Here is a 13,019-nt window from a genome sequence, read left to right as displayed (position 1 = left end):
TTTGTTGTTTTAGTTGTTTGTAATCGTTGGTCATTTTTTATAAGTACATGGCCTACATTTCTATTCGCTATTGTTGGAAACGGCTTGAGTGACAAGTCCTGCGCTCTGCGCATTGGCTAGAGACGTTGTGACGCAAATATACCGCTGACCTGGTCTGGCCTCTGATTCACCGGCACTGGAAGCGCGACGCACGGACAGTTGGAAAGAAGGGACCGACCTGCAGCAGTTGGGACTATTGGCAGTCACAATTTACAATATAATAACCGATCGAAGCCTTCAAACTACCCGCAACACTGACCGTATGTATGTTTAATGTTGTTTGTTTTACGTAATTTAATACATCAGTATTCGAGTGGCGCATGTCTTATTAATCATTCAACTGCATTATGTTGAAGATTTTGAAGGAAAAATATATCGTTAGGCCTACTCTTCTCAATTATATAATATGAATATTATGCATCCATTGTAACTTTAAATGGTAAAATTGGGAGAGGATTACAGTGCAAGTTTTGACCCTGTTAGAAAGAAATGTAGGTTAGGAGATGCCTGCATAGCCTATTCCATGATGCTCAGATGAATTGTGTGTATATTTAGAATTTTGTTTAATGTAAACGTCTTCAGGACATCGTAGTGCTACTGTCAAATGTTGGTCATGTGTGTGTTTTGGTAGCCTACTATCATGATGCGCTGTTTACACTCGCCCCATTTCACACGCCCTCACCATCTTTCATGCAGACCCTATGTCACATTGTAACTCATGTGATGTCTTTCAGGTGTGCTGTGCGACCTAGAATGACAACCTCAAAGGCATTCTGAGACATTGTAACTAACTCACTATTGAGTCTAGTGCACTGGACGCACACATCCACAGTTTTCCTTCCACTGTTTGTTAACCCTTAACCTTTCAGCAGAGGAGGTGGTGACCAAGGAGACCAAGCTCTGTCTGATGTACTGTGTTGGGATAAATCTTCTACTGAAATGACTGAATGTAGTTTGTTTAAAATGACCTTTGCCAATTCTGTGTTACCCGTTAAACTGTTCTAATCTGAGCAGCATGAGGATGTATTTTGTACAACCATTTAACTGTTCATTACAGGAAAACAAACAGTACAGAAACAAACAAGATCAATTTTGTTGTCTTGATCTGTGTTCCACTCTACCACAGATTAGTAGCCAGGCAGGCAGGGTGCTGACTAGGACGCGGGGGGCATATCAAATATGCAGTGCCGTGGTTAGTCATCTGCAACAACACCCTGTCAGCCTGCATGGCCCACTTTCCACATGAAATTCTCTCCTGGTATTAAACTTAATGATCTTATTTAAAGACGAGAGGCTCGAAGGAAATGTCAGTGCATGAATTCCAGTTCCCATGGATACGATGCCGACTGTATGGGATTAGAGAGGAACTTTAACTATTCTTCTATGCCAAATCAGGAACAGCTTGTTGACAAGTGATGTGTATTTCCCTAGTAAACAGATGAACTGAAACACAGAGACACTTAGGCCTAGTTAAAATATGAGGTTTTTATGAATGTGTCTGTAATGGATATTAGTTCAGTTATGGATAGATTTTGATGGTGGAGATATTTGTTGACATGTTTTTGTTCGAAAACCTTTTGAGGATAAAGAGGATGTTTTTTCAGCCTGTCCCTGGTACCAGATGTTGCTGGGATTTACAGATTACACCCAGATGGGGTGTGAACGGTAGGCTGTGAAGGATAACACCTCTCCTAAACAACACACTGTACCCCAAAAAATGTAGCAGACAAACATTTTGCATTTAAAATCGCTTTAAAGTTTTTATAGTGACTTGACCTCAATACGAAAATAAGCTTCAAAGCTCAAGATGAGACTATTTGGATGATTTAACATAATTCAGAAAATGACAGGGGTTTTAAATTCTCCAAAAGAGCCAGGAGTAGAGGAGAGCCCACCCTCTCCAAATCTCTTAAAATGACTCTGTGAGCCTGCTCACTGTAATCCATGACACTGTTGTCATAGTTCTGAGCCTCAGCCTTCTGTCTTTACAGGGAGGAAGCCCTAGCTGAGGGTTTAGGGGATGAGAGTTGGGCTCATGTGTGAACAGTATGTGATCGTTTGCTGTGTGCTTTCTCCTCCACTGCTGACTGAGTGAATCATGGAGCTCTAGCCGAGAGGCAGAGGTTGTAGTTTGACTGACTATAGGCTCCAGAATTATCACGAGTATCATAGCCCATTTAATACTAACCTCCTGTTTCAGGTGTTTTCTTCAGAGAATGGAGACTCTTGCAGTAATAACATCATCTCATGAGCTGAGAGAATGAACAGGACGGCTAGCCTATCAGGGGATACCCTGATTGCGTGTCACTTCCCCCTGGTGCAGCTTCCCCCCTGGCAGCTTCCTGTGCAGGCAGCTCTGTGCAGTGGCTCTGCCAGCTCTGCCAAGCAGCCTGGTGGGCTGTGCTCCAGCTCCGTAGGTCTGACCCGTGCCGCCTCCCTCCCCGAGCAGGACAACCTCCACAGAGAGCCCTTCCACAGCAGCCTCAGACACATCTCCTCCAGCTACTGGAGCCTCAAGGAGGACCGGAGCGAGGAGGAGGGGGACGGGGAGGGGGGCAGCGACAGCAGCGGGAGGTGTGACTCTGGATCCTCACCAGAGGAGGCGTCACAGATGACCATCTCCCAAAGACATAAAGAACACTCTGTAGTTAAAGGTTCTTTACGGTCACACAACTCCTTCCTCCCGAATGAAGGGGTGGAAGAAGATGATGAGGATAGTGATGGAGATAACCTGCACAGATACCACGAGGATCCTTTTTTTGTGCTGCAGCTGCATGGGAACTCTAACTGGGCCCCGAGTAATGCTGGGAGGCGGTTCTCCAAACCTTCTAGCCAATCAGCCAGTCAGCAGAACAATGACAACAAGGGTAGTACTGTGTTGTTGGACTGTGGGGAGCAGGAGAGAGTAGTGGATATTGAAGGTAATATGTTCACATGTGGTAATGAGGGCTACTGCTTCAGCTATGGCCAACCAAAATGTTTCCCTGAGTCTTTCTCTGAGGGTAATTTAGAGTATGTCACAGACTCCTCCTGCAACAGCTCTGATGGGGTTCTCGTCAACTTCAGCGCCATCTACAACAAGAGTAACAACCCTGCAACCCCAAATGACCTCAGCTGCCCTGCAGTACAGTCCTCCCAGCCAGTAGAGGGCTCTGTCTTCCTAAACCTGCACCCATTCTCCCAGGAGTCCCAGGGGCCTCAGGCTGCTGGACCCAGTCAGGGGAGCCGAACAACCACCTCTCCTCATGACAGGGGGACTTCTGCCCCCTGCTGGTCACCGCAGGCACTGGACTCCAACTGTAACATCTACCTTCCCGATGCCCAGAGCCTCCTGTCCTCTCTGGAGGTCTCTGACCTCACTTCCTGTCTCCAGAGCCAGGCCAGGCTGCTGCCCACAGGGACCACCCAGAAGTACTACAAGCTTGTGACTTGTGACCTCTCATCCCAGTCAGCCTTGCCTAGCCCGGCCTTGTCCAGCACCACCAGTGTCACTTCAGAGGGCCACTACGTCCTCTTCAATAAGGCCCGGGGAGATCCGGGCCGGGGGAACAAACAGGTAGGCTTACCACAATAACGTACAGTATGTTTAAAAATGTCCTTCGTGTTTTGACTAATTTGTAAGATGTATGATGAGCAGAATTACTTTCATAACAGGTGACTTTCCTAAACAAAGTTTTCTCTGTTTCTCCATGGCCAGCAGGAAGAAGGCTCAGACAATGAAGGGAGGAGAGTTGCCCCACTGCACCGTCCTCGCTGTATGAGCTGGGACTCCCAACATGTCACCTCCTTCGCTGAGATTGCACACTGTAAGAGACATGCAGACAGCTGTCAGAGCTCCAGTCACTCCCACACCTCTCAGGACCTGTGTCCCATCCAGGAGGCAGTTTCCCTGGGCCAGAATAGCAGCCACTCCCCCCTACTCCTGAGTCCCAACCAAGGCAGTAGCACTGTGTCCAACCACCCTTCTGTGTCACCAGACCATGAGGCGGAGGAGGAGGGTATGAAAACAAGGCCGTCTGTATTTTTACATGAGTAATTGTGATTAAGCTGAAGCTAACCCTTGTTTTTTCCTATTTTGCAAACGTTCAATCCCCTGTCTTCCCTCTTTCCCCTCCTACTCTTAGGGGCGTGTTCATGGGCAACTCCTGTGGTGCGGTACAGTAAGGCTCAGAGGCCCAGCTCCCTGCCCATCCAGCCCTTTGTCCTGCTTCCCCCAGCGGGTAAACCTCAGCACCAGCCCCTGGGCTCCCTGCTGGACCAGTACATCAGCCACAAGAACACCAAGCCCAGCTCCCAGCCAGGGTTCAAGTGCAAAGGCAACAGACTCCTGACCCACCTGCATCCTTCACCGCTGGGCAGCTATGGAGCCATCCTCCTGGAGGGCCCCTCTAGCTCTGATACCTGCTCCACCTGCACCCCCAGTCCAGAACACTTCCAGTCCAGACGCAACTGGACACACTCCAGTCCTTACAGGCCCTACAGTAGCCATGGCTTTACCTTTACCAGTCCAAAACAAGCTCACATAAGCACAATACAATCTAATACCGAACTAACCCAGGTTCATTCATGCCAGGACCAGCTCTTTGCAGACCTAGACCAAAGCTATCCCAGGTCAGGTCAGGCCCACAGTAGCCCAAACCAGTCTCAATGTAAAGATTCAACCAAACGTAGCCAAGGTATGGCTCAGATCTGCCAAGATCTCATTTGCCGGTTTCCAGAGCAGCAGAGCCCCAGACCAGTCCTCCTGACCCACAGCCCTGACATCCCCATTGACTCCCATGTAGCAACCATGTCCCTCTCTGCCAGTCACACCCCTCATCCAGACCTGCTGGTGTCCTTATCTCCAGACACACCCTTACCGCCCCAGAAGAGAACCCCACTAACCTCAATACCTAAGGCTGGGTCTGCAGCTTCTCACTATAGCCTGACAGCTGCTCTCTCCTCAGTGGCCCATATGTCCTCTCTGAGCACCCTGCTGCAGCCCCTGGTGTTAGCAGGGTCCAGTGTGAAGCAGCATCAACAACAGCACTGCGACTCCTTCAGCCTGAGTGACAGTTGGCCACCTGTGGAGTTCTGCCTGTCACCTGAAGCCTCCTACGAGTCTCTGTCCATCAGCCATCTGCAGAGGAGAGGTGAGGGGGAGGAAGGGGCCTGATCTATGTATAGGGGATAGAGCATGGAAGATCTCATATATACTGTAGATTGGTGAGGTAGTCTATATGTAGGTGAGCGTGTATGGGGTTGAGGGTGTTTTGAGCTGAGAGTATCTCATGTGGATTGTGTGATGTGATGTCAACGTATGAAGAGGGTGTGTGTGGTAGGCAGACCAGTGTCAGTAATCTGAAGATGAAGAGTAGTTAGACTCTTCTGAACAGTCATTATGGGAAACTGGAATCCTGCATTGTCTGTTACTCTGCAGAACTTGCTGTAGCAGTGCCTTCAATACCCTGAAGGGGGTTTCTTTCAAACATGACCTATTTTTATCTTTCCCTGCACAGGATTGGCTGAGACATCTAGTGTGTGAGAGTGTGCAAGCTCCAGTGAGTGTGTAACAGTGGGTGCAGTGTTGTTGATACCCTGGATATATGATTCACAGAATTATGTTTAATTTTTTGTGCCACAATAAAGACACATTTTTATAACCAAACAATGTAAATGTTAATCACATGCTTATATTCATTGTCTTGTGAAAGCAACACTTGCACGGTGATGCACTGTCTGCTTGGCAGGGGAGAGCACTGTAGGCAGATTTAATATGCATGAAGATTTGTACCCTGACATTTTAGAGAGAGCCAGACAAGATGGAGGAAGGGAGAGAAAATGAGAGAGGAAGGGAGAAGGAGAGAATGGGTGAGAATAGCAATAGAGCATTCTCTCTTACTCTCCCTTCCTCCTTTTTCACCATGGTGGATGAATCATGTAGTCACACCCATCATCTGGTGGGGGTACTGGAGGACCAGGGTTGGGGTACTGGTGGGGGTACTGGAGGACCAGGGTTGTGGTACTGGTGGGGGTACTGGAGGACCAGGGTTGGGGTACTGGTGGGGGTACTGGAGGACCAGGGTTGGGGTACTGTTAGAGGTACTGGAGGACCAGGGTTGGGGTACTGGTGGGGGTACTGGAGGACCAGGGTTGGGGTACTTTGGAGGTACTGGAGGACCAGGGTTGGGGTACTGTTGGAGGTACTGGAGGACCAGGGTTGGGGTACTGGTGGGGGTACTGGAGGACCAGGGTTGGGGTACTGGAGGAGCAGGGTTGGGGTACTGGTGGGGGTACTGGATGACCAGGGTTGGGGTACTGTTGGGGGTACTGGAGGACCAGGGTTGGGGTACTGTTGGGGGTACTGGAGGACCAGGGTTGGGGTACTGGTGGGGGTACTGGAGGACCAGGGTTGGGGTACTGGAGGACCAGGGTTGGGGTACTGGAGGACCAGGGTTGGGGTACTGTTGGGGGTACTGGAGGACCAGGGTTGGGGTACTGGTGGGGGTACTGGAGGACCAGGGTTGGGGTACTGTTGGAGGTACTGGAGGACCAGGGTTGGGAAACACTGCTGTATAGCTTCCTCTCTTATTTCAGTTTTTTTTTAATTAGTTGTACTTTCTTAATATATTGAATTGCAAGCCCTACTGTTGGCTAGGGCTTGTAAGTTAAGCATTAAACTGTACTTGTGCGTGTGACAAATAAAACCTGCCACACCTTTTTATTCAGTGTGATGTTTCTGGTTAATAAATCAAAATGTGATAGTCTTATGTCAGTCCCCTTAGGAATGTTGATAACCCCCTGCATGGTGCAGAATAGGAAATGAGCCTTGATGGGCTTCTTCCCTGTTCATGTTTCTCCAGGTCTGCTGAAATCTGTGAGCTTGGCAGTGGATTTGATCATGGCTCATTTTGGCACCAGTCGAGATCCTGGGGAAAAGGTGCAGTGCATCTGAGCTAAAAGCAAAATCTGAAAGGAACTAGAATAACTGGACAAATCACAAAAGCTGACAGTAGTCCTGATGGGATGGATCAACCCCCGTAAAGATATGTTATTATTTTAGAATTACGGTGTAAATATTGATCATGATATGATAATGTACCAATCTCTCCAGATGTGGCTAGGTACCACCATTGGTGGTCTTGTTCTGGAGCATCTGTGTCCCACCATCCAGAACATTCTGCAGGATGGTCTCAGGGACCACAAACTGGACCTGATCATCGGTCAGCGACGCAACCATGCCTGGAACGTGGTGGAGGCCTCCACTCACACAGGTCAGAATTGCATGGTGGTGATGATGATAATGATTATGTGGGGGGTTATGGTAGGTTTGATGCTGATGATGGTATGGCTATAGTTGCACATGGGGGTTGTAGTTTGATGGTCTCTGTTCCTGTCTCAGGCCCTACCACCCGGGTGCTCCACAGCTTGCTGTCCAAGGTGAGGCAGTGCTCCCTGCTGACCAGCCACTGTCTGAAACTCCGAGCCTTCATCATGGGCCTGCTCAAGTGAGTCCCTGTCAAGTCTCCGATGGTTTATTTTAGTAGAATATCACATTGTGTACTAATGTTGTGTATTGATTTATGAAATGTTATGATTGTAAAATGAAGGAATTATATTATCTCTTTTAGCCTGAGGACCTTGGAATTCTGGATGAATCACCTCTACAACCAAAAAGGTGTTTAGATTAAAGGACAGGCTATTTTTTTCCTTTTCTCCAAATTGTTATTAGAAAAAATGATGTTCTTGAAACTTACCTCTCTCATACGCTTTCAAACTCTCATTCCCAGAGGTGGTGAAAGATCACTACCATCCATGGGGTTTCCTCACCATGTCGCAGGGGCAGTGTCAGCCTCTGTTCCAGGAGCTCCTCCTCCTGCTGCAGCCTCTCTCCATGTTACCCTTTGATCTCAACCTGCTGCTGGAGCCCCGCCTGCTACACAACAGACAGCTCTGCTCTGAGGAACAATCTCCACCATGCTCCACTTTTCTCATGACCAGTTGTCCCCTGTTGAAAGGAGGCAGAGAAGACAGACAGGGGGTGTATAGCTCTATGGATGGACCCAGGGAGAACAGCAGGCCAACAGGTGAACCACACCAGCTGGTACAGCATCTTCAGGGGTCCTCCCAGGTCTCAAAGGCCATGGGTCAGGAGAAGAGGGTGAGGCCTGTAGGTAAGTCTAGCAGGAGCCTGTGGTCAGCCGCTATTCCAGGGTGTTGGCAGAGACAACCTTCCCACGCGGAGAGGGGGGAATGTGGACAGATTTACAAGCATGTCATCCACCCTGAGCGTCAGCAGAGGATGGAGGGGAGGAGAGAAGAGGTGACTTCACAGGAGGGCAGGAGGGAGGGAAGGGCTCCAGAGACCCCCAGGATGACGGCAGACCCCCAGGATGATAGCTCTTCCCAGGGTGGGCTACGCTGGGCCAAGCTCTTTGGATCAGGAAGGGACCACCCTGCCAGGACACAGAGGGCACCCCAAAACCCCAATGGGACACAGACCCAGAAAAGGTCAACATTTATGACTGAACTATGTCTAACCTGTTCCTATGTTGTTATTACAGTTGCTCCTTAATAACTGTATTTCTCTTGTCTTACAGGAGACCTTCACAGTGGCTGCAGTTGGACAGTTCTCAGCTGGGCCTATTGGCCCATACAGTATGGTCAGGGAAACAGCCTGAGCGGAAACACCAAACATAGACCTAGTGCCCCAGGACCACAATGGAGAGGGGTAGGGAGAAGAAAGGATACACTACCAAAAATGTCAACTGCATGATCCTGAGTCAGTCTTATAGTGCAAAGTGTTACACTCACACTGGTCAGAAAAGCACCATTTGTTACTGTCTGAGCATGGGTGATAGATACATTTACCCAAATGCCATTTTAAGGCAATAACAACTCTATGATGTTTAGTTATATGTACAAGTGCTTCTGTTCATCTGTCATGAATTGGGATTCATGCAATAGATTCTCTCTGTGCACCTGTCAATCAAACTGTGGTCAATGAGAGGCTCCACCTATGCTACAGTCTTGCCTTAGGATCTGAAAGCCTTGTGGACCAGTCCAGACTCTCCATAAGAAACCAATTAGTATTTAATGGAGCTGCATGCATATACCATACAGTAGCATCCTATTCTCCTAATAGTATCAATCTGTCCTCTACCGTCCAACCCCTATGCCCTGTCTATTCTATGTGCGAATGGAATGTCAACAAAAAAAATGCAGAAAGGCAATCTTTACTAGCCATGTTAACTAGTGCCAAATATTATGCCACTCAGCAGCCTTGTACAGTGGCTTATCTTCCAAAATGAGGTTGCCTTCATATTCAACTAGACAAAGTCAATACATGTTTGTGAGGTAATCCAGACTAGCAAGGTAAGATTTCTGTGCATGTGTATAAAAACTAATATATGTATGTTCAAGGAGTCATTAGGTGCTAATTTAATCCTAATACTTTGTGGTTCTTCTACATACATCAATATCCTAATATATTGTTTTTTTATGATAGAGAAGTAGAGTTTTGTAAATATTTAGGTAATCAAATTCTAGAATTGTGGAACCGTTAGTCTCCAAATCGAGTGTGTCGTTTTCACAATATTAATAATGGTGTGTTTTAGGTGTACACTGTTTTGATAGGCCAGTAGTACTAAGCTAAGGAGTAAAATAAAGTTTGAAATTGCGTGACAGGAATGACTTGGTTATTATAACCTCTACAATAATGAGAAAGTGGGTTTATCAAACCCCTCTCATCTTTCCTCCCCAACCTAACTGTACTTAACCCTACAACCTTAGAAGAATGCACCCTCTGAGTGGAAGTTCCCTGTGACAATCAACCTTTGCAAATAAAGATAAATCAATAAGTTATCTTGTGACTTGTACTTAACATTCACTTGTTGTTCTGCTCATACAAAAAAAAAAATTGGGCCATTATTATTTATCACCCTGGGATGTACATAGTCCACAGACCAAAGTTTTTCTGTTTCACAGACACTGTTATTTCAAAGTCCGAGGATTCCTTCACTCAGTTCTCAACCCTGGTCCTTGTGGTTGTCTGGTGAATTGTTCCTCCATTACTGGGCTCTGGCCTCAATCTTCCTCTGAGCGCCGCTCAGGCCCAGGGCATTGTGGGTAAGCTTCTCAAAGGTCTGGCCGTACCTGAACTTGTATCCTGTGGGCAGATTGAAGGTGACTTGATTAAAACTTGATCTTGATGTGATAATATAATATGATCAATTATAATAATCAAGATGGTAGATATGGAGATTTCAGAGATGTGTGTGTGAGGCTTGGTACTGTAGTGTTTTGAAGAAGTTAAGGCCCACCTGGAACATGGCCGGTGTAGGAGGGCAGAAGCCCCCGGTGGGAGGGGTAGACAGTGGGGATGGGGGGCAGGGCTCCTGACTCCTCCCCAGGGAGTTGCAGGGAGGTAGGGTCCCTCCTCATCTCCTTCCCAAACTGAACCAGAGCCTTGTTGGTGGTGATGGGGTAGCCCGTCCCAATCAAGAAGCGAGATTTGGGCACGTACCCTGTGAAACCTGAATACATGCCCAAATGGAAGATCTAGTCAATACAAAGGGACTCCTATACAGTTGATTGTGCTGCACACTAAAGCAAACACTATCACATGAGGTATTTCAAATGGTACCTCTGGCATACTGTACCTACCTGAGATGAAGTACTTGTGTGGACTGCTGTCTGCCATGAAGTACGGAGAGCCTTTGGGCTTCCAGGGGTCCATGGTCTTGTAGGGGGCTGGCTCTTTAGAGATGGCCGTCAGAGGGGTGCTCAGTCTCCGAGGCTGGAGGGGATAGATAGAATGACAGACACTATGGTTGAGACAGAGAAGGTATTCAAGCTTCTGGCTCCTACCAATAGCCCTATCCCAGACTATAGACCTTTGATTATTAAAGGAGATTTTCTCCCATGGTATTGCGAAAAAAATGTATCATTCAATCATCTTCTAATGCGGGCGCATGGGTTTTGTTGGATTATAGTTGGTGTGGTTTCGTTGCATCCAATGGCAGTGTCTGCGATACAGTAATGCAATGAGCCCCTTGTGGATTTGACAGCTCTAACGCAGTTCCACCTCCGACACCACCAAAACAACGTTATATGATTGTCAATCTGATTGAATCTAGCCCATGACTGATCTGAATCTGTGGGTGGTCTATGATTGGAGTGCTCTCCAGGTTGTGCACCTGGCCTCATTTAGACAAGTTATACATGACACTGACACAGGATCTCAGCATGGATTATTAAACAGGGATGACCCTGTGTGTGTGGGTGGGGCAAGCATGCATAAGTGAGCGAAAGATTAGAGCTTGTTACTTTAAACTCTGAGATGGTGTTGTTGCTGACAAGCGGTATTACTGATGCCAGGCGAACCCTCTGCTGGTCCCGGTCAAACTCAGACAGGGCCTCGCGACAAGTCTCGGCATACGTACGGGAGAAGTAGTTCTGGCTTTTGGGAACAAAGCCTGTAAAAGACACCAGATTCAACACAGTGCAAAACATACTTTACAGAAGAGAAGGAGTTCTGCTTAATATATGAAAGCTGAGCAACAGTCTGTTTACCAGTGTAGCCCGGTATCATCCTCTCCAGATTCCTGCGTTCTCCATGGTGGCTCCTCCAGATCTCGTCCCGTGGGCCCGTGTCTGTCTCTGTGGAGGGGAAGCGGCCCGTGTGGAGGACCAGGCGACGCGAGCGTGACACCTCCGGAGAGGACAGCAACTTGGCGGTCAGCTGGCCGTAGGTCTTCCCCAGGTGGTACTTCAGCTGGGGGCAGTACCCTGCATACCTGTGGACAGAGGTGGTGAGGATTCTGACTAGATTTTAAACAAGGCTTTCTGGATTTATTCTCTGTCATGTTGACAGTAGTATAAATAATTGAAACCTATTACCATGTCCATATCAAAGTCAGGCTTTATTGAAATTAAAGGTGACTATGGATCTCAGGTAGTTAGTTTGAGCTGTGTTGTGTTCCTTCATGTCAGCAAGTTCAGCCTCTGAGTTGAACCTTCCTGGGTACCGTTGCCATAGGTGATGGCCTAGAGCACTGACTTGCTCTTTATTCCTCAAGGAAATTTCGTGTAGGTTTGTGAAAATGTGTATGTTAATTCCTTAGGCCTATAGTAGGCCGAATGTATGTTATGTGTAATGAGAGAAAGGGCGAAGTAATCAAGTAAATACGTATGCGCAAGCATAAAATCTATGGAATTACGCACGAATAGCCTACTCATTAATGCATAATTGAAAAGGCTAGAATGCAGTAATTTCCCTATACATAGCACACCATGTATGTAGTAGAAATAAAGCTTAATATTGCACACATCTAATTCGAGTATTTAATTGATTTGCTAAAATACAAAAGCAAAGCAGCAGTGTGAATTACCTACCCCGGTATGTAGTGCGGATCAGGTGTCACCAGCACCTTACTGAATTTTGGGGGGAATTCCTCCATGTTGACCATACTGTACCTCAGAACCGGACTCGAGACCTGGCGCCGGGGGGCTGACAGTAACGCACTTTGTAGTGTTTGCGGATGGTTGTCAGGATGTGGACTACGCGCAGAGATATGTCGACAACGTCTAGACCAGGTCAAGGATCCATTATTCCGTCATTTCATTGTTGCCATTGTGAAGGTTATCTGCTCGCCTTTTGCCCTCAACATTTTAAAGCTTGTTGTTGTTGTGTACTGTACAGTAGGCTACAGCTTGTTGCTTCATTCCGCAGTGGCAAATACGCACCGCCCTCACACATTCCCATGCACCTTATGGTCAAACAGGTGTCACGTGTCATTTGAATAAACAACCCAGTCTATCCTTTCTAAATGTTATTTCACATATTCAATAGGCTTATTTTATTATTTTTCTCTTATTCGATACTATAGCCAGGTGTTGTTTTTTTACACAAACCCTCCTGGTTTTGTTTTTGAGCCATCTCACATGTTTCACCCACTTTTAATTATCATATCTTAAATTTGCCTATGGGAAAATAGATA

At 47.2% G+C, this 13,019-nt stretch overlaps 2 protein-coding genes across 3 annotated transcripts; one reads left to right on the top strand and one right to left on the bottom strand.

The window, feature by feature from the left end:
• Positions 1–84: 84 nt before the first annotated feature.
• LOC135544390 (AP-4 complex accessory subunit RUSC2-like) lies at positions 85–9,023 on the top strand. 2 transcript variants are annotated; one of them, XM_064971956.1, is made up of 10 exons: positions 85–299; positions 2,240–3,595; positions 3,740–4,037; positions 4,164–5,171; positions 6,882–6,958; positions 7,133–7,292; positions 7,421–7,526; positions 7,650–7,696; positions 7,809–8,529; positions 8,619–9,023. In XM_064971956.1, exons 2-10 carry the CDS (start codon positions 2,300–2,302, stop codon positions 8,716–8,718), a joined length of 3,813 nt encoding a protein of 1,270 aa, XP_064828028.1. In that variant the 5' UTR covers positions 85–299; positions 2,240–2,299; the 3' UTR covers positions 8,719–9,023. The 2 variants fall into 2 exon arrangements, with proteins under 2 accessions (XP_064828028.1, XP_064828027.1); XM_064971955.1 differs by having other exon boundaries at positions 3,737–4,037.
• A 215-nt stretch (positions 9,024–9,238) lies between these two features.
• On the bottom strand, positions 9,239–12,777 carry LOC135544392 (ciliary microtubule inner protein 2B-like). The gene is made up of 6 exons (XM_064971959.1): positions 12,415–12,777; positions 11,593–11,816; positions 11,347–11,495; positions 10,684–10,816; positions 10,341–10,553; positions 9,239–10,186 (listed from the first exon to the last, which is right to left on the bottom strand). Exons 1-6 carry the CDS (start codon positions 12,486–12,488, stop codon positions 10,089–10,091), a joined length of 891 nt encoding a protein of 296 aa, XP_064828031.1. The 5' UTR covers positions 12,489–12,777; the 3' UTR covers positions 9,239–10,088.
• Positions 12,778–13,019: the final 242 nt, after the last annotated feature.

This window comes from Oncorhynchus masou, chromosome 8 (genome assembly GCF_036934945.1).
Source record: "Oncorhynchus masou masou isolate Uvic2021 chromosome 8, UVic_Omas_1.1, whole genome shotgun sequence".
Taxonomy (NCBI): Eukaryota; Metazoa; Chordata; class Actinopteri; order Salmoniformes; family Salmonidae; genus Oncorhynchus; species Oncorhynchus masou.
Note: the sequence above shows the minus strand (reverse complement) of the source record. Positions and strands in the feature narration are given on the sequence as shown.

What these genes read in the sequence shown, in the direction of transcription:
- LOC135544390 (XM_064971955.1), top strand. Translation starts at nt 2,300, where the DNA reads ATGAACAGGACGGCTAGCCTATCAGGGGATACCCTGATTGCGTGTCAC. An exon ending in GTCGAGATCCTGGGGAAAAG is followed by an intron (nt 6,959 to 7,132) that starts GTGCAGTGCATC and finishes CAATCTCTCCAG; the next exon opens with ATGTGGCTAGGTACCACCAT. An exon ending in TCACCTCTACAACCAAAAAG is followed by an intron (nt 7,697 to 7,808) that starts GTGTTTAGATTA and finishes TCTCATTCCCAG; the next exon opens with AGGTGGTGAAAGATCACTAC.
- LOC135544392 (XM_064971959.1), bottom strand. Translation starts at nt 12,488, where the DNA reads ATGGTCAACATGGAGGAATTCCCCCCAAAATTCAGTAAGGTGCTGGTG. An exon ending in GATCCGCACTACATACCGGG is followed by an intron (nt 11,817 to 12,414) that starts GTAGGTAATTCA and finishes CTCTGTCCACAG; the next exon opens with GTATGCAGGGTACTGCCCCC. An exon ending in ACACAAGTACTTCATCTCAG is followed by an intron (nt 10,554 to 10,683) that starts GTAGGTACAGTA and finishes GCATGTATTCAG; the next exon opens with GTTTCACAGGGTACGTGCCC.